Source organism: Apus apus, chromosome 3, assembly GCF_020740795.1.
Source record: "Apus apus isolate bApuApu2 chromosome 3, bApuApu2.pri.cur, whole genome shotgun sequence".
Classification (NCBI taxonomy): domain Eukaryota; kingdom Metazoa; phylum Chordata; class Aves; order Apodiformes; family Apodidae; genus Apus; species Apus apus.
The window spans coordinates 2,887,819-2,909,173 of NC_067284.1; the positions used below are offsets into that span (position 1 = coordinate 2,887,819).

The window sequence follows — 21,355 nt, forward strand, 5'->3', positions numbered from 1 at the left end:
TTGAGGTGAGACATGAGGAGGAAATTCTGGAGTGTGAGGGTGGTGAGAGCCTGGCCCAGGTTGCCCAGGGAAGCTGTGGCTGCCCCATCCCTGGCAGTGTTGAAGGGCAGGTTGGATGGGGCTTGGAGCAACCTGGGCTGGTGGGAGGTGTCCCTGCCCATGCAGGGGTTTGGGACTGGATGATCTTGAAGGTCCTTCCAACCCAAACCATTCTGTGATTCCATGATATGATTCTATACCAACAGGAATTTTTCCACTATTGCAATGAAGCCCTCTAACATTTTATATTTGTGAAAAAAGTCCTATCAGAGGCAACTCAAACCATTCATTCAAATTTAATGGACAATTCTGAAGTTTGTAACTACTTCTCCAACTATGAAGTGAGCACTGTGATACCACCTTACCAATACACTGATGGAATATTTCTGAAGGTTCCTCAGTGATCTCAAGTGAAAAATCCTGGCACAATAAGTATCTGCATATAATAACTAAAGGTAGAAAGAAATGGAGACATATGCAAAATAAAATACTTGGCAATAAGTGGCTTCTAGTAAAAGTAGAAAAGGGCAGAGTTAGGTTGGACATTAGGAAAAAGTTCTGTACACTGAGGGTGGTGAAGCACTGGAACAGGTTGCCCAGAGAGGTCATGGAGGCCCCATCCCTGGAAACATTCAAGGTCAGGCTTGAGGAGGCTCTGAGCAATCTGGTCTAATTGGAGATGTCCCTGCTTACTGTAGGGGGTTGGACTAGAGGACCTTTAGAGGTCCCTTCCAATTATATGACTCTATGACCAAGGAAGCTGTTAAAGAAAAGCATTCAGTGTCTGCTGTGTGTTTGAGCTTGAAGCATGTGATTACTGCATTAGAGACTATCATAACTCATCTGCAGAAGGTATCTGAACTGAGCCAGCACAACCTCCCAAGTGCTGGGGGATCTAAAATACTGTTAAATGATGTTTAACATTTCCCAAGGATTCAATTGACTCATTCTGAGCACAAAAGCAGCACCTCAGCTCCACTGCACCATAATGGTCTAAACCCCACAGAATTCTTCAGCCCCAGAGCAGCAGCCAGAGCTGTGTGAGCTACCAGAGCACTTCTCCTCAGAAGGAACTTATCACCCCATTGAAGCACACAAGGCATTTTCTGGACTGCAGAATTTTACAAGTGTCTGCTGACAGCACAGGCTCCTGATACATGAAGAGGCACAGTAAAGGAGAAGTCTCAAATCTTCTAGTGCAAAGCACACCCAAGACACACCTCTGTTCCCACAGCTGGCTTTGTCAGAAACTAAAAACCAATAAAGCTTAAAAACTTCAGTCTGAGCAAAACCAGTGAAATTTCTGCTCAAATACTTCTCAACCTGGTAGCTAACAGGGAGTGAAAACACATGACAACCAAAGGACTGCTCAGCATCCTGAATGAAAGGTGCTACTGGCTCAGTTCTGAGTTGTGACCATTAACCAGCAACTCCAGGTATCAGCAGAGAGGTCAGAGCACAATGCAGCTTCTGGGGACTGTCTTCAAACTGACTGGAGGTCACACAGAGCAAGCTTTTCAGGAATCACACTCCACATGTTTAAGAGAACCTGGCAGTCTTTACCAAAAGCTAGCAAATTCTGAGAAGGTTTGGTATGAAACAGCCCTTGTACAGCTACTCCCAACCACAGCATGCAACAACAGCTTTACTCTAGTGGTGCCAGGGTTACTGCTCCTTTGCTTGAGAATCAACTTAAACCCCAGATTTTAAAGACTATTTGAATGCTATTTACATATTCATATGTTGTGGCTACTAATATCCCAGCAGTGATGGTAACCCAGACACTTGCTGTATTAGGAACTTTGAAGACAATGTGTGATACACTTAAGAGTGAATTTACACCATCATTACAAAGGAAATGATTCTTGTTCTTTTGGAAAGCTCTTTTTCTTCTTCTTTTTTTCCTGTTAAATTCAAAAACCTTTCTGTCAAGTTAACAAAAAGCCTTTTTAATTTAGCACGACTTGGGCAAACAGCAAATGTTTGTGTTTGGGGTTTTTTTGGGAGGTTGTTGTGTTGGGTTTTTGTGGGGTTTTTTTAAAGTGTCCAAAGTCTGAGGGTTCAGTGATCTAGATTGGACTGGGTACTCACTCTGTCACACAGCTCCTCAAAGGTGAAGTCTGCAATGGTTCCACATGCTTTATTCAGCCTCAGCTCTCTGCCTTGCACTTTTAGAATCCTTGGTCTAGTTACTATGGGAACATGAACAAAGACTCAATCTTCTCTGGATAATTACTATAAAATTCATCTCTTACAGATAGGAAATGCATAGCTTGATGAATAATAGCACATGATTCAACACATAAATTAGACAAAATGCTGATACAATGACTGCCACTTGAGTGTGGCATCAACCCATAGACAGCAATGGAACTTATTAATTGGTCAGTGGAGATTGGGCATTGTGTTCTAAATGTATTCTCTTTCAAGAGAAATTAACTTACGTACAATCATTTTGTTTCTGAGCCAGCTCATCAAACAACTTATCCATGACAGCCTCCACATCAGCTTCACTTGTGCTACAGTGAAAAGAATAATAGAATATGAAATTAATAACACTTGAAGCCAACATCAAACAGCTGCCTGAGCCTGCTTAGCTTTTTGCCCATAAAAAAGAGAACAGGATGTTATGCTCTAAATACAAACATTAGATTTAGAATACACTTAAAAGTAGAGAGTATTAACTCTCAGGTAGATGATTCTGCCTTATTTGCATACACTGAAAGACTTCTGTTTTTTGAGCTGTTTCCAGTAATGAGGCAATACAGGCAGAGCAGATCCATTAACACTCTGTGGACACAATGAGAAAAAAGGCTTCTGGCTCTATCTTGCATGCAAAATTAGAGCAAACAGACAAGGCAAGGCAGTCAAGCACCTGAAGAAGCATCCTTTGAAATTTCTGAGAGGGGACTTTGGGAAATGAAACATTGGGGCAGCTTTCTGTGTGTGGGGGGGAAATAATCAAGTCAACTGATTGTATTGATCAGACAATTTGCTAAGTTAAACTAAGATATTCAAAATACCAGCATGATCTCTGCATTTGTAATTTTAGCTGTTTCCCTCCTTTGTCCCCAGTACTATTTGGGAAAAGATCAGCTACAGACAGTGGAAATGCAAAGTATCTGTGCTGAGAGCTGAAGGAAATTTCATATTCATCTCCTGGCTGCCACAGGATAGATCAGTCTCATCAGTGAATATTTTTGTCACTGAGTGGGTAAGAGGGCCAGCCTTCCTGTGATTCATTCCTAAAGCAGATAACATTTCTAGCAGTTTGGTTTTTTCTCAGCTAGTTTGAAAGCTGAGAAGAGCAAATTAATGATACAGTAGCCAATAAGCTAGAACTAGGATATAGGATGCTTCACTAAAGTTTCTATCATCTCATTTGGTGTGAAAAGTCTGGTGGTTGCACTCAAGTTGTGTTGCTTGACACAGTTCTAGAGCTGCTCTAAATAACAGGTGATGATCAGCAGGTTGCACAATTACCTTCTTGTTCATTAAGCCCTAAGCACCTTCAAAATAACAGCAGAACTGAAACAACCTCTTTTTAGCTCAAGCCTAAGAACAGCAAACCTCGTCGATAGAATGAATTTGAAGAAAAACCCCCACAAACTTCAGAAAGTGCCATTTAAACCAGCAGTTAAAACCAAACCTTTTCTGAAGAGATTACATCAAATTTTAACTTCAAAAAAACCCCCACAAGTGTCTCTCAATCTCCATGTTTGTGTGCTGCTTTCCTCTGAGAAAATGCCAAATGAGAAGGAACAGGTAAAACCAGAAAAAAGCCACAGAAGGGGGAAAAGAGTGCATTTATATTTTTTTATATATATATATTTATATATCAGAGAGAAAGCAGATATGTATGCATATAACTCTCAGAAAGTCTGATGCAAAGGCTACAAGAAGAACCAGCCAAATATGATGCCCAGGTGGATTTTTGCCAAGAATGTTTTGAGAGCAGATACCTGAGACTGAGATCAAGGAAACTGCTCTGATCAAGGCTCCTCTACTTGTGTTTCCCTGGTTGCTTTCAGCTGAGTATGGAACAGCTTGAAGCAGCCCAGAGCTCCCTGTTTTAAATGAAGACCACATACATGAGGAAGCATCAAGTTGATCTTGGAAATAAAAGTCACGATGATACTGAAACCATTAACAGGGGAGTGTGAACGTGTTGAACAGAACATCCTGCTTTGGGGCAAGATTGCTAAATAAATGCCAAAAATCTGTAGCAAAATACTGTATAGCACCTGATTTTGGAACAAAACAATCTCCACATACTGTGCAGTTTCTGCAGGGTTGAAAGCTTCAATGAACAATACAAGAATGAAAGAGATTCCCTCAGAAGAAGAAAGGATGAGGAAGTATCTTCTTTCCATTGTCATCTACAAGATTTAATTCTTTTTTTCCCTACTGCTTCCTAACATTTACATGACACCTTCTAGAGGTCACCAACATCCTTCCAGTGACAGAACATGAGACTTATCACAATCTCTGCCATTCCCTTGATCCCAGCTTTTACATCCAGACACCATGAAAGACTTGGGCTGGGTGCTACAACCACCCAGCTTGAGGCAGGCAAGAATTCAGAACAAGAGTTGCTTTTCTTGAGTTCACAGACTCACAGAATGTCTGGGGTTGGAAAGGACCTCTAAAGCTCATCCAGCCCAGCCCCCCTGCAGTGCACAGGGACCTTTTTAACTAGATCAGGTTGCTCAGAGCCCCATCAAGCCTGACCTTGAATGTCTCCAGGGATGGGGCTTCCACCCCTCTCTGGGCAACCTGTGCCAGTGCTTCACCCCTGTGTTCACTCAGTCATGTTTTGTTTGGAAATACAGAACCTGCATTTGACCTGTTTTGCATATATAAAATTTGGTTACTTCCTTCCAGAAGCAGAAGCAGTTACTTGTTAATCTGCTAAGCTCTGCTCCTCCTCCTGGACAGACAACTACCATTGCTAACTTTATCATCAAGTGATACAGACTTGCTTTGTTTCAAGTACCTGTCACACCAATGAAAATGCTGCACTGTTCTTAATGGAAACATGATTTTTAAATCAATATTGTGCCTTGGGTTGAAAGATAAGATGGGTATAAATCTCAGTTAAGTTACTGTTGTCTGCTTTGCCCAGGTGGTTATTGATTAAATAACGTAAGAGAAAATATGAGACACACAAATGTCTGCAATGCAAAGGTTTCAAAGTATTTTTTTAAAAAAGACTATGTTTCTATTAGGCAGCTACAGCTGCAGTGACAAGCACAAATGTGAACAAATTTTAAAATATATTTATTTGCAAATATAGAATAAAGTGCTAAAGAAATTATTTCATGATAAACAGAAACAATCTGTCAAATAGGAGGGTGTTTGGTTTTGTGGGGTTTTTTTTTAATCCACAGTACTGGAAACACCCAACATTAAATGAATCCTTGTCATTGGATTTCTATAAATACTTAATTACTTAAATACAATAAGGATGCTCCTCTATTATAAGAGAATTGTGCAATCTCTTACAAGAGGATATTCATTACTTTCTAACCATCTGTCACTTCAGTTCTCCAAACACCACACCTCCCCAAAAAAATCTAATTAGTTTTTATTCAGTCACACATTAGAAATGATGCCAGTGTGGATACTGAAAATGTAGTTTAATGAAGTTAATATCAAGGCACAATGGAAGGCGTTTTGCTGAGCAAAAAGGACCAGAAGGCAAAGAAAGGAAAAGTCACACTCTGCTAATTCTACTGTACATTTTTCATTTCCCATTGACTAGGAAAATTATTGGCTGATAAGAAGGTAAAAGGAGAGAGAAACTCACAGGTAGTAAAGTTTTCCAGCAGCAGGAAGCACTTGTTTCCTGTAGTCTATTCCAGAATCAAGTTGGATTGTGCTGCAGTATTTCTACAGAGAAACAAAAATAAAGAATCATTTTCTTCAAGCCAAAGCTGGATTTACTGTTGTCTGTGTCAGGCAGTGAAGACACTGCCAGGAGAAACCACCAGCATGAACAAGAGCTGCAAAACTGAAATTGAAGATCACAAAATTGAAATTTCCTTTACAATTACTGAAGCAAAGACATAAGCTGGAAATCATTCACATACTCAGAATAAAGAAGTAACCGTTGTTAGAAGTGAAGCAACTGGAAAAGTAATTGGAAGCAGAGGGAATGAACTCAGGGTGGATATTACTTGATTTCTCTGGGTAGTGCTTTGTTGGCTAAGTAAGTAAAAATAAGGATTTTCACGTTACAGAATATCCGAGGAGAAAGAGAAAACAAGGAGCAATAAAAGTTTAACAGACCACAAATTCTGGCAACAGACACAACTGAAACAACTTCTACTTTATAAGCTAAAAATAAGTTTCTCTTTCTCTTCTGCTAAGAAGATTACAAATTTTATGAGTCAATCATCAAACATGCGAACACCACCAAGTCCTGATGCAAAGTGGGCTGAAGGACAAAGGGGAATAAACAACGCTCTGTGTTTGTTTTCATCTTTGCAGTGTCTGAAGTGACTCAGAAAAGGAGCTTTTTCTCCCCTTTAAACAACCTGTAAGATTCCAAGTGCAATAAAGAGGTCCCTGAGTAGTCACAATAATGACTTCTGTTGGAAAACTCAAAACCAGCTGTGCTGAAGGGTGTTTTTTTTGACTCAAGGCCTGAGGCTGAGGGCAAAATTCTCACTAACCTCAGTGGGATCAAGATTTTACAGCCCCTGGCAAAGGGAATAGCTCTGCTTCTCTGTTATTACCACTGCCAACACACACAACTTCTGGGTGTTATACAGCTAGAAGCAAAAGAAGCTATAAAGGCAAGGGAGGAAAAGTTGTAATATTTTATAAAATATACCTCTATCAACAATGTAATTAAAGCAATAAAACTTCTTCTTTTGTAGGTAATTCAATACCATTAAAATTCTCTGCATTGCTAGAATCCACTAAATTACTCTGCACTAGGAACTAGGAGTTTAATACTCTCGTACTTCCACATTCTGTGTGTCCAATTTTTCAAGGCCTCCTTGAGGCCATTCAGATAGCAAAATGGGAAGTGTCAAATCTCATTTATAGCCACCACATTGGAAGGGAAAAAAAACCCAACCCAACAAAACAACAACTTACATTTTAGAAGAACTCTCCTCAGTGATTGAAGGAACAATGGCCCCTTTAACAAATGCACTGCAGAGGACTTAGAGATAACAAATATCTGCAGGAGAGACTTTGAGGACTCACTGCACTAATTTTTTGCCCTTGGCTATTAATGAAGCCTCTATACATATTTTAAACCTCCAACTTCTCTGCAAAGATGCACAGCTGAAGAAAGAAGGTGGGGGGGGGGAGGGTGTGAAAAATAATCACCCTGAAAACACAGAATCCCAGGAAAAATCCCTGTGTTTTTCATTGCAGTAAGTGAAAAAGCCATGCTAATCAAATCATTATCTTGGGCTAAGGCTACTGCAAACACAATAGCACTGGTGCTACAATATTATTATCATCTAGTCCCTTTCTTTCCCAGAAAGCTGACAAAGGAAAGAGAATAACAGAGCAGAAGAAAAAAGTTCCAGAGGCATGTAATAATATGCACAAGGGAGGGAAGATGTTTAAGCTTTTCTTCAGCATCAGGCTGGCAGTCAAGGCTAGAAGGAAGATTGCTGAAATTTCACAGCAAAGCTGGTGGACTTGGCTTTTCTTTGCTAGGCACTGATGTTCAGAACCTTCCTGCCTCATGTTTTATTTCTCCAAAGTATTAGATTAGCTCAACTATTATTTTCTTCATGTTAGGAGGGGGGGAAAAAATAAGAAATCACATTATTACAGCTATACAAACGATGAGATTATTTAGATTAACTTTAGATACTCAGATATTTAGTAACTCTGCTTATCATTTTTGGTTTTTTTTTCCCCTGAAAATAAGAGTTAGGAAATTTTGCATGAATTCAGCCTCATCTCTTTGGCCTTTAAAATGGGTTTACAAACTCTGCTGCTCTCTCAGGGGGGTTGCGTGGCATGTGGAGTGAACACAAAAAGTACATCATCTAAAGGGTGTGGCATGGTTAGGGTGCATGGTTTTTCCAAGAGATTTGCTTTAAATGGTAAAAAGCCATCATGCAATCAGAACGGGTAATAGAAGGAAAGAAAGCACACCACAATATTCTGTACATCCAAGCTAAACAGCTCAAATATTAGATTCAGAAAAATGAAAAGCAGATCCATGGTGGCAGGGTATGGGGAAACAAACTGTGCTCACAGCTGCAAGAAGGAAACCTCAGAACCTCAGAAAAGGTGCATGTCTGAGCTGGTACCACCATGGACCTTCTGTCCCCTTCACAGGTGGCACCACAGAACTAGAAAATCAACAGTATCATTTACAAACTCTGCAAATTTTGGGGGAGAGTGGGAAGTAGGCTTCTCTGCTTTTTACCCTTCATCTTTTTGCAGCACAGGGCAAAACCCTACTAAGATGACCTGCAGAAGTTCTAGGGTGTCTCTCCATCTTTGGCTGAACTCCTCCAGAGCTGATGAAATCCTACAGATGAGATTCCACCCTCACACTCACTAATCACTGCCACGGAATCCTCATCACCAGCCAAAGAACTAACCTGAGTGCTCAGATGGTTAGCACTTCACTGCAAAAAGCCATGGCTTTAACTACTGGTTTCCATTTAAACATGGCAGTAACTATTAGTTTTCATTTAAACATTCAGATTTCATTGGCTTGGGCTAAACATCTACTTTTCTTTTGAAATAAACAGTTAAAATTGAAGCTACACTTAAGTCTTGTCTGCTCTTTTGGAACCATCTACCATTTCCAACACGTTTTCTATTGAGATATTTCAAGTCTGACTTACCCTATTCAATTCAAATGCAGAAAATTAATTAGTCATACGATTTATTTTGAAGTCATTTATGTATTTATGTATACAAGGAACAAATACAATTACAGAATTGAAAATGCAATTAGTAAGTTAAAAATACTGCATGATCAGGCACTTGTTTCCACTCAAGTGGCAGAAAAACTTCTGATTCCAGAAGAAAAAAAGATAAAGCCTTAAGACTCAGCCTGAGACAGAACACCTCAAATGACAATTCTCAGACAGAACAGATAAAACTAGACCTTCAGTGTATCTGCTGGAGAAAGTTACTAAATGCAGACATTAAAAAAAATTACATTTTTCTTCCTGTAAGCACCTAAAATAATCCTTTGTTGCTGCAATCAAGAAAGGCAGCTGTTCAAATGTTTAACTGCTCAAGAAATTTAAGTACACGACATGATGGGTTGGTAAGAGGAGGAACAAAGGTTTCAGAAGGTTTCAAAAGGCAGTCAGAATGAACTGGGTTACTTGCAGGGTCTCAAGACCTGTGTTCCCCACGTGTCACAAAAATCTGAAGTGCTCCTAGATGGCCTTGAGGTCCTCAGGAAACAGTGCACTAAATACAGTGTGTCCCTGTGAGCTCAAATACTGTGATCAGCCCATGACCTTTGGTAGGGCAGGGAGTAGGTACCACAGAATCATTTAATGGTGAAGGTTGGAAGGGACCTCAAAGATCATCAGGTTCCAACCCCCTGCATGGGGAGAGACACCTCCCACCAGACCAGGTGGCACAAGCCCCAACCAACCTGCCCTTCAACACTGCCAGGGATGGGGCAGCCACAGCTTCCCTGGGCAACCTGGGCCAGGGTCTCCCCACCCTCACACTCCAGAATTTCCTCCTCATGTCTCACCTCAATCTCCCCTCCTCCAGGTTGGATGGGGCTTGGAGCAACCTGGGCTGGTGGGAGGTGTCCCTGCCCATGCAGGGGGTTGGGACTGGATGGTCTTGAAGGTCCCTTCCCACCCAAACCATTCCATGGTTCTATGAAGATGTACTCAGGAAGAGGGAGAAGGAGAGATGGAATCATCAGGTATTTGGTGGTGAATAAAAACCTGGTCCAAGCATTGCTGGGTGTGCAAAGGGTTTTCATCTCCCTGTTCAGATGTTGTTGAAACAGTAGACTTTAAAGAAAATGTCAATGAATCCTCAGAAGCACTAGACATGACCTCTGGGGTAATTAGCAATCATTCAAAAGCAACAAGACTAAAATGTTCTATTCTTTACTACTGTCAGCTCTTGTCTTGATCAGCATTTTAATAAAGATGGTTCATTGCTAAGACAGTTTCATGAATCAGTCATAATTACATTCTGACACACAGTGAATAGTAAAGCAAAACTAAATATCACTTCATCAACCTTTCTAACCTTTATGCAAGTATTAACTGTAAATAATTTTTACACAATCTTACAACAGAAAATCTGCATATTTCTTAGCTTTGTACATACTCCAACCTAAGTGAATTTCCTGTAACCTGTACCTGAAAAAAACACTTCCTTACAATCAGGCATAATTATTTAGTCTTGCATGATATTCAGGTGTTGCCTTTCACAGATCAAATCATCTCCAAGTACAAAAGGCTGTTTGTGCTACAAAATAGTGCTACACTTTAAGGGGTTAACTACTTTTTTTTTTAATGTTTTTATCCTCCCCCTTCTTCATTATTTGCAGTAACAAAATATGGGGAAATGGCTACAACGGCCTTAAGACACTTGGTGCTTGTTCCAATTTGAAATGCACAAAAAAAACCCCACCTACCAACAAATTTTGAAGAGAACTTTCCAAAGGTCACCCGAGTTCACAGGACAGTATCAGGGAAGCTAATCACGCTCAGGTTCATTCTGGATGACAAACATTTTATTTGTGAATTATTTTTAAATGGACTTAAGAGCACAGAAACCAGTACTGCCAACTGTAAGTTTTTTAATTAATCTGCCTCTTACACACATGACAAGAGCACTTAAAACTTTAGGAGTTTGGCAAAGAGAAATGCAAAGGTAAACTGAATTCAGTGCAAGTTGCACGAGTTTACATTACAGCTTTCAAACTTCAGCAACTAAGAAACCCCACTATTCTTGCTACCACAAGGAACATACGAGCTATTGTACAGCTTTTCAATAAGTTATTTTCATGTCTAGCTACAGATCAGCTACCCCCAAAGAAGAGGAAAAATAGACAATTGACTTGTAAAACACTGGTGCATGAATAAAGAGGGAGACTTTAAAAATGTCCTGTTCTCTGAATAGTATTTCAGATAGACAAAGGTGAAGGAATTCAGGAGGTAGAGATGTGGCTGTGCTGGGGTAGCAGACAAGCAGCCTCTCCTTTTTCCAGCCAGGGAGCAGAAGAAAAGCAGAGTGAGCCTCCCTGCAAGAGGAATTACACTGAACAGCTCTCCCCATTTCACATCTCTTAGGGGTAAAAAAAATTCTACAAGGAAGATTTTTATTATAAGCATAAATAAATTAAAAAAACAAGCCAAAACAAACCCACAAGCCACTGCAGAGCATTCAGTTTTGCTAAAGAACCAATAATGACTGTAACTTGCAATCTCCTAATAAACAAGCTGAGCTGTGAGAAACAACTGCCAAGAGTTCACTCCCAATTTATAACAAGATGTTCCATCAGCTGAGGGTCAGATTCACCCCTAATACATGTACTTCACTGGAATTACACCCTGGATTAAGTTATTTGTCTGGATTTCTGTTTAGCTTTTTTGCTGCTTTTTTCTTTTTAACATTTGATTTGTGTTGCTTTCCCCAGTATTAGCCTTTGCTCCTGCCAGAACTGTTGGCAGGAAGGGGAAGAAAAAAAAGCAACAGGAAAAAAAAAAAAGTAGTATTGATTTACAAAACTGGATTTCCCAGAAGAATTAAAAAAAAAAAAAGTGCTTTAGATCTAAAGAAAGGCTAGAGATGGCTTACACTGAGCTCTGCTGAGGTCCACTGCCTCATTACCAACAAGTGAAAACTTGGGATGCATTTTGTTCCAAGGGAACCCAGAAGTCCCTGCTGGAAAGCAGGCTGGGGGTGCAGGGCCCCTTCCCTCCCCCTGGATCCCCACCATTATGTCAGCAGTATAAAACACTGCCTTTATGCTGACAACCCACAATGACTCTTCTTACATCAAAGCTTTTTCACCACTAGGGCCTTTTTTTTTTTTCCCCCTCTCTGAAATTTATTCAAGCCAAGGGCAGGGAGACAACAATTCATACACACTAATTACACCTAATTATCTATTCCTTTTTTTTTTTTTCCCCCTCCTTTCCACCAGCTTTGGTTATTTGCTATCTGGGTTTCTCACAACCTCCCCTTGCCCTGCCCATCCACCTCAACAGCAAAGTCTTTGAAGAAAACTGTTGTGGCTTCTTAGAATTTTAACAATGCAAGGTTCAACTCAGATTAAATTATTCCATTCTTAGTTTTGACACATTTATGTGTTAAATATGAAGGCCTCTTGGTTAATTTGGCAAATTCCTCACATCTCTTCGTGGCTAGAATTGCTGGTAACACCCTCTCTTGTAGGAGCTTCTCCTCATGCTTTCTTTTCATGATCTAAATGAAATGTTTATTGGATTAAAGTTCTTCTCTGCAGACCTCCATGGTGGCCTGTGACAAAGAGCTTAAAAGCTTTATTAATTGGCTCGGGCTTTTTGGAGGGAGGCAGGACCTCATTTCACATTACATCACAAGCAAATAAAACTGCCACGTGTAATTAGACTAATTTACCCTGATACAGCAGGAATGAACCCTTCCTTATCTATGTCATGCATCGATTTACTCATTTTAATCAAGGAGTAAACAAACCAAGCAAGAATTCAGGAAATCCTAACAAGTGAAAGAAGCTGAACCCAACACTGAGCTACAGTAGCAACTATTTTATCCTTAGGTAAAGTTTTGATCTGCATTGAAACAAACTGTCTAGGTGCAAGTGTGTGTAAGACAGACATGGAAGGTAAACAAATGGAACAGCTTAATATCTAGGAAACACACTAAAGCAACATATATCTTACATGTTAAGTTTTCTGGACTACAGAAATCAAATCATCCTTCTGTTGAAATTTAACACACACAAAGAAGGGCTGGTAACTTCTAATCTGATATTTGCTTTCTGAATACAACATTTAGTTAGTCCCCAGTCTCACAAATCTGTCAAACGAAGATTGGCCAGAAACTGATGCTCAGCACAAAACCACTTGCAATCATACTGTATTTTCTGGTTTTAATTATTTTTTTCTATGTTTAATTAGGTAAGCTTCACAAAAGATGAGTCCTTCTATTAAGTGCAAGGAGAGAGAACAAGAACAAATGCTCCTTCTACTTAGTATGTAACCAAGCAAACTCCCAAGAAGGGAAACAAAAGGCCCAACATCTTCAGTAATGAAAAAGTCAATTGATAGGCAAAGCCACCACAATATCAAAGGCCTAATCCCTGCAATTCTGACTCAGGTGACAGTTCACAGGGGTCAGAGTGGCTGACACTGACCTCAAAAGCAGGTTTGAACTATTCAACATACTGAAAGCTGCTGGGCTATCACACCATTAGACTGGAACAAACTGACAAATCAATTTCATCAAGGAGGTGACTTTTTTTTTTGGGGGGTGGGAGAGGAGGGGGAAGAGGCAGATCTGCCAATCAACAGACCCCTGCATTTCTCACACAGGTGGTTGGACAAAAGCTGAGTGCACCATCAAAGGCATTTTATATCTACCAAATGCCTTTGTACAAAACCAACTCCCACCATTTCCTTAAGGATAGCTCTGAATGTTCTAAACTAATAGTTTAGGCATCCTCGTGCTAAGACATCAGTGAAAACACTTTTCCTCCATTTCTTGAAATAAAGGGCATATTCTAAATTAAACCAACTAGAGGAGGCAACAATGCCAATAAATAATCACTAAACAATTTCAAGAAACACAGTGAACAACACAGCATATAAAAATCTGCTTTCTATTTGAGAGGAGCATACAGCACTTACTGTTAAGACTCATTTTAACCAAATAGTTTTAAAATAAATAATTATTTGGTCCTTGACAGCAGGAAAAAAAACCAAGTTCACTGTAGGAAGGTTACAGTAACTTCATGTCCTGCTGACAACAGGCTTCTGGTTGATTCTCCTTAGTTATAAGTAAAATGCAGGCATGCAAAGCCAAACATTTCATTTTTAAAATGTCCCTCTTCAAGGTTTAGTCAGGCTATGAAAGGCCCTAAAACCTCAAGAATTTCAGTTAGAATTCAGTGCAGTGCATGAGGAGAATATGAAAAAAAATGCAGGAGTTACATATTTGGTATTTTGGCTCAGCTTGACTTTTTACAACCTCACACTGTGGTCCCAGGAAACCTTTGGAAACTCAAGAACTGCTCATTTAAGTTATACCCAACTATCTGAGGAGTTTTCCTTCCTGTTTGTCTGAAGAATTAAGCATTGAACTAGTCACTGGATTAGAAGTAGGATTCCAGAACAGTTCAGGGTTGATGTGAATGTCTTAATTAAATGTCTGCTAAAACTAAAAAGCTGCTAAAATTACTGAAAAAACACTAAAATAAAGTGTACTTTCTCTTTTTTTTTTTTTTTTAAAGAGCCTTACTTCAGATCTTACATCAAGTTGATAAAAATCCACAGCTTTATTTATAAACCAGTTTTTAATTGTTTGGAAAAAATTAGTATTTCTTATTCGTTTAAAGTAACAATTTTTTTAGTATTTCTGCTTTCAGCATCTGACCAAAGTAACTGTCAGCAATGAATGTTTTTCTTTTCAAGAACTGCCTCTGTAAAAAAAGGGGAAAAAAACATCACTTAGGAATCACATGTCCTTTAAAATGCTCAGTAAGAGATGCTGCAAGATTAAAAGCTCAATCAGAAGGTACTGAATCTAATTGCAATTATAGAATTGAAAGATTTTTCTTTTTAGTACTTTTTATCTCTGTAAAACTCTACCTTTATAAAATTTCATGGACTAAAGAAGCACTCGTACCTGTTCCAGAAACTAAACCCTTCCATAAAGAATATTGTGTCCCAAAGAATTTTAGGCATAACAACAAACTGATCAATTGAGATTTTCCCCTTGTTCATGAAAACTACAACTTTAAGTTCTAGGATTAAAGAATTGCTGAAAAAAATGAGACCTCAAATTGTTTGAGGTTTGAAAAGATCAGAATACTGGGATGGGCTCAGAATTGGGCAGGGGACACAGGCAGGGCAGGAATTGCTGCTGACAGTGTTACTGGTCTGGCCCAGCTACACAGACCTGAAAGCTTTTATGTGGCCCCAAGAGGTGGATTCATGACTTGCACCTCCCACTGCAGGTGTTCAGGAACCACTTGTTCCCAGTACCTACCCCCTAGAAAAGCAATACAGACAAACTTGGCAAGATAAACTACATCTCCCCCAGAGCACTCCTCCACCTTTTTGCTTACTCCACAGAAATTGCTTTGTAGTCGTCATTGTAAGAAATATGAACCCAGATACAGATACTGGAATTAGAGAGTCTGAAGAAAACCAGCAACAAAATCAAGGATGAAGAGGAGTAATTATAGATCCAGGAAATAAAACATTTCTTTTGATCATTTTAAGGCAGGGAAAGATTTTTTTGTACAACAGTTACTAGCGGGTCTAGGAACAATGTGTTCCAGATATGAGGAATGAAAACAGCCTGAAATCTGTTTCAAATGAAGCACCTCTTCACCTGACAAAAATATGCTGTCAATACTTACCATTCATCCCATCTTCCTCAGAATATTTAAAAAAATTGGAAGCTCCTGTCTTGACCTTGAGCTACTTCTAGTGGTAAAACCTTATTTGAAGATTGAACATCATAAAAGTTCATTTCTGAAACAAACAAAACTGACCCACACATTCAGCCCCTTTCAACCCCAAACAAAAGCCCTGCAGGAGGCTCTGAGCCCAGAGAAAACCAGGATATGAGTTGGTCTGAGTTGTCAAAGCCACTTTCAAGGAATAGGATGTATGAGACTGACATTACCACAGACACACATGGCTTTTAGTGAGGTAAAGGTAAAGAAGACAGTAAATCAAACATCTGCAAGCATCCAAGGTAATATTTTTCCCTTTAGATTTCCATGCAGAACCCTGGAAGATAGGATATTGACATTTCCTCAAGTCACACACAGAATTAGGATGAGGTGAGGCAGAGGCTACTCCACCCATCAACACCAATGCCATGATACAGACTCCACATGCATTGGGGAGGACTAAATCTGCTTTTCTCAAGCCACCACAGCCAGAGTAGCAGTTCAGTTCTATCCACACCTCTGTGAGGTAAAGGTCAGTTGCTAAAAATCCTACTTCAAAATACATTCCAACGTGACTTTTAAAATCCCTACTTCAGATGTGAATTCAAATCGTAGATTTTAGTCTGACCACCAGTGAAATGAAAGGGCCTTACAATTATCAAACCTGCTAATTGCTCAAATATAAACATTAGATGGGATTTTCAAAGGTGCTCAGGCAATGAAACAATCTTAAAATTCAAAAATGCCCCACTGGAAACCCAAGGCCCTGTCAGATGTTTAACTGCTGACCACCTCACCAGAAATGTCCAACCAATGTATCAGTTCATAAATTCCAAATTCCTTCTCACTAAGCCAAACCAACCTTAAACTCTAACCTTTCTTTTATCTTACATATTTATATAGTTAACCATATTTATGTATTTATGCTGGCAAGGGTGTTGTGAAGTAGGAAAGTGCTGTTATTTCCATTTTACATGTCAATGCAGGTGGAGCAGAGCACAGGAGATGTATGTTAGCCCTCAGCAACACAAGAATACAGTCATAGTGACTTGTCCAGAACTCAGAAGTGTGAGTTCAGTACATGTTCTTTTTAATAGTAAAACACACACTGGTTGTATTATTCACATTGAGAAAAGATGCTCTGTATTTAAATCTAAACTAATTAATTATAAAGTTTACAGCCTGCCCCACCACAACATGCAGACTGCAGGAAGCTGCATCATAGAGTCATGGAATGGTTTGGATTGGAAGGGACCTTCAAGACCATCCAGTTCCAACCCCCTGCATGGGCAGGGACACCTCCCACCAGCCCAGGTTGCTCCAAGCCCCATCCAACCTGCCCTTCAACACTGCCAGGGATGGGGCAGCCACAGCTCCCCTGGGCAACCTGGGCCAGGCTCTCACCACTCTCACAGCAAAGAATTTCCTCCTCATGTCTCACCTCAATCACCCCTCCTCCAGTTTTCATCCATCCTCCCTTGTCCTCTCCCTCCCTGCCCTTGTCCCAAGCCCCTCCCCAGCTTTCCTGGAGCCCCTTCAGGCACTGGAAGGTGCTCTAAGGTCTCCCTGGAGCCTTCTCTTCTCCAGGCTGAACAGCCTGACTCTCCCAGCCTGTCTCCAGAGCAGAGCTGCTCCAGCCCTGGGATCATCCTTGTGGCCTCCTCTGGACTCTCTCCAACAGCTCCATGTCTTCTGGTGTTGGGGGCTCCAGGACTGCACACAGTGCTCCAGGTGGGGTCTCACAAGAGCCAGGTAAAGGGGCAGAATCCCCTCCCTGCTGCCCACGCTGCTTTAGATGCAGCCCAGGTCTGAACACCATGCAAAGCCTCACAAATACCCATTTAGAGAAACCCCACCCACGTGAGAAACGCACCCCAGGGACAATGTAATTGAGGGGGACATCCCAAAGGCCATTTTCCTTACACCAAAGGAACACACCAAGCTCTTGCAGCACAATAAAAGCATGATGTCCACACGTACAGCACAGGGTAACTGTCAGAGGAAGACTGCAGCACACAGCGTACAGACACCAGGAGTAAGTCCTACCCAAACAAACTCTGCTACCTTATTCAAAAAGCTAACTTTTTGTCATAATAAAAATGTCCAGCTTTCAAGACATGTTAATACAAGAGAGGAAGATTTCCTTTTGCCTTGCCTTCGATTATTTTTGCTCCAAACACTTCCAGCATATTCATCTGGAGAGCAGTATCAAAGCAATCCTGTGCAAATCTCTAATTTATTAATACAGCAAGTGAAAGTGAAAAGCATTTAACAAGTGACTGTCCTTACCTTCAGCACAGCAATGAATGGCACAAAATTAGCTCTCTGAAGACCATTTTTATAGAGATCTGAAAGAAAGAAAATCAGCACCATTTTGCTACTTAAGTCTTAAGAGCAATGTCAGCTTGTTTTTTAGTCTGGCAAATAAAACTTGGTGTTGCTAGAGAGAGGAGGAACAAAAGGCAGAAAAGGAGAGCTGGAATTGATTTCTCCTCTTTTGCTGTATGAAAATTCAATATATTCTTAAGGAAGAATGGAACATCCTGAGCAAGTGTGAAAAAGGCAGGGAGTGAAAGAGGAATTAAATCTCTTAACAACAGATAACTGATCTTTGCAGAAGAAATAAGACCAGCATCTGCTTTAAACTAAGGTTATAGAAAAGGATTTGTAATGCTGGGTAGACACTAGTATAGTTATAAGGCCAAAACTACACAACTGTTAAGTCCCAGGTATTTGGAAGAGGGGAAAAATGAAACAAATTAAAAAGACACTCTCTCAGTTTACAAAGTTAGTATCATTCTTATTCCATGTACTCTGGTACACTTTATCTTCTAGCAAATTCTACCAGGTACATGCCCTTTTCCAAAGAGGAAAAAAAAGTTATCCCTAAGGCCAAAAAATAAAGTCTGTAAACTTATGCAAAGTTGCTAAAAATACAACTGAATTCTTATGAAGAAATTAGAATTATGTAACAAAATGCAAATTTGCACTGAAAGAAAAGACTAATTATAAAAAAAACAAACTGCAAAGCAGCATTTTATGCTGTATAAAACAGAGAGAAAAGTAAGATCTAAAGTTCTCTTCTCTGGAAAGTATCCAACTGCCCAACGTGTACATAACAGAGCAACTTGCTCATTGAAAATGAACTTAAACTGTAGGATGGGCTGCTCTTTTTGATCAATACTAGGAAGCCTTATAAAAAGGCAGTACAGCACCTGTGGCTGTCAGGAATAACAGATGAGAGAATACAGACACCTGGTGGAGATGTCACCAAAACTCCTGGGGCCAAGACTATGCCAGGTTATTAAATACCACCTATATTCCCCATAATGCCTGAAGGCTACTACTAGGCTAAAGCTTTTTATGCTCTGCCAACATCTGATGCTGGACAGGAGACACAATGTGCATGAGAAACCAACAGGAGACCTACAAAATGGTTTTAATAAAATTGGATAGGCACACAGAAACATTTACTTGGGAAAATTAGTGAACATGTAACAAAACTGTAAGACAGCTACTTCTGTTAGTTCTTCTAGTTAATAATCACAGAATCACAGAATGGTCTAGGTTGGAAGGGCCCTTCAAGACCATCCAGTTCCAACCCCCCTGCATGGGCAGGGACACCTCCCACCAGCCCAGGTTGCTCCAAGCCCCATCCAACCTGCCCTTCAACACTGCCAGGGATGGGGCAGCCACAGCTTCCCTGGGCAACCTGGGCCAGGGTCTCACCACTCTCACAGCACAGAATTTCCTCCTCATGTCTCACCTCAATCTCCCCTCCTCCAGTTTTCATCCATTCCCCCTTGTCCTCTCCCTCCCTGCCCTTGTCCCAAGCCCCTCCCCAGCTTTCCTGGAGCCCCTTCAGGCACTGGAAGGTGCTCTCAGGTCTCCCTGGAGCCTTCTGTTCTCCAGGCTGAACACCCCAACTCTCCCAGCCTGTCTCCAGAGCAGAGCTGCTCCAGCCCAAGGATCATCTTCATGGCCTCCTTCTTGTGTTGGGGCCTTCAGAACTGCACACAGTTCTCCAGGTGGGATCTCACCAAAGCAGAGTAAAGGGGCAGAATCCCCTCCCTGGCCCTGCTGCCCACGTTGCTTTAGATGCAGCCCAGGACAGGGGTGCTTTCTGGGCTCTAGGGCACGTAGCCGGCTCACGCTGACCCTTTCATCAACCAAATGTAAGTCAATAAAGCTGTGAGGTTTGTATCATGTCTCTGTTTTATGAGGATGAGACAAATAAACAGTAATTTTGGTGGAGAAATGAAGCCAGGATCCCTCAAACACTGCAACTGAGTATCTGTGGGAGGTGTCCCTGCCCACGGAAGGGGGTTAAATTGGATTATTTTAAGATCCTTTGAATTTGTGACTTACTATGTATTAAAAAAACCCACAGGGTGATAACAGTCACACATTGACATCTCAGTTTAAGATGGGACAGAATCCCTAAGTTACACTAAAAATCTCTCCAGAAAAGTGCCTCCAGAATTACAAGGCTGGTTCCCAACTGAGTAAGGCACAAGTGCCCAGTTTATCTGTAGTTAACCCAACTAGAGTAGTTATGATTTCATCTTATTCGCTCAAACAAGCACAAATAAACCAATGGGAAATTATTCCCCCTTCTATAAAAACATTTGAGTGTTGTCTTTTTTTTTTTAAGACAAAGCACATTGTAAATATTTATTGGTTCTATTCTACTGAGTCGATTTGGATAGAAAAAAAATAACTGGTACAATTAATACACTAACTCCAGTATTTTTTGCAAACATTTGAAATTAATCTGTAGTGCCATAAAAGTTCCACTATATTAACTGCTAATGCTACATTGTCACAGACATTTTTCTCCTCTGTGTAAAACTTACAGTTAGGGCTTGGTTAAAACCCATGCAGATTTGAGGACTTTGTAGGAGGATCTACCCAGCTAGTCATTCTTTTTATAAAAATATTGTTAGAAATGGAAACAACTTTCCAACTAAGTCATTCCCAACCAGTGACCTCAAAGTAAGGCTCTGAGAATGGCATCTTGATAAGGAGTTCTCCCTTGGAGCTGGTGGAACAAGTCTGCAAGTTTCCCAGTTAGAAACCAGTAAAGAATGTTCTCTCATTTCCCCTTTCTGCTGCAGAATGTGATCTTTTCCTCTCCTGGAATACATCCAAAAGAGGCAATATTTCACCCCATCTCAACTCCCCTGTCCCCATATACCCTCCCACTGGTCTGAACAGAGAAGCTCAGGAAACAGAAGGATCTGGGGAGAGGAAGGGGAAGGAACATCTTGAGTTTGAGAGAGGAGAAGACTTAGTGAAAAATCCTTCTTGCTTATGAACACAAGAAACCAGGGGACAGATTGGAGTGCATCAGATTCTTGAAGGCTAGAGAGTTTCTTAGTATTAAATACAACTGTTTTGTAAGATAACTGAGATTAATTGTATTTGGGTAACACTAATAGCATGTTTGTTTTTACCTTCTGGAGGCCTGTTAGATGTTGCCACAACGACAACCCCATTTTGGAAGAGATTCAGGATCATGGCATCAGCAATGTCAGTGACCTGCAGGAGACAACACATTTGTTTTATCTTCCTCTCAGCTTCTGCTGCAATAAGATCTGCAAGTGGCTTTACAGCTAGGAAAAATGCTTGTTAGTGAAAGCCATGGAGAAAGATTCTAATTATTGCTTGGTGAGGAAAAAAAAATAAAAGGGATAATTAATAAGC

General features: G+C 40.4%; 1 protein-coding gene across 3 annotated transcripts in view; it reads right to left on the reverse strand.

Annotated features, from left to right (window-relative positions):
• AFG1L (AFG1 like ATPase) overlaps window positions 1-21,355 on the reverse strand; it is a 60,601-nt gene that overhangs the window by 16,714 nt on the left and 22,532 nt on the right. For all 3 annotated transcript variants that reach the window (XM_051613150.1, XM_051613152.1, XM_051613151.1), the window contains exons 6-10: window positions 21,106-21,190; window positions 17,939-17,997; window positions 5,849-5,931; window positions 2,488-2,558; window positions 2,131-2,231 (exon numbers count right to left, since the gene is read on the reverse strand). In XM_051613150.1, the coding sequence (XP_051469110.1) occupies window positions 2,131-2,231; window positions 2,488-2,558; window positions 5,849-5,931; window positions 17,939-17,997; window positions 21,106-21,190 (399 nt within the window). The remainder of the gene's footprint in view (window positions 1-2,130; window positions 2,232-2,487; window positions 2,559-5,848; window positions 5,932-17,938; window positions 17,998-21,105; window positions 21,191-21,355) is intronic.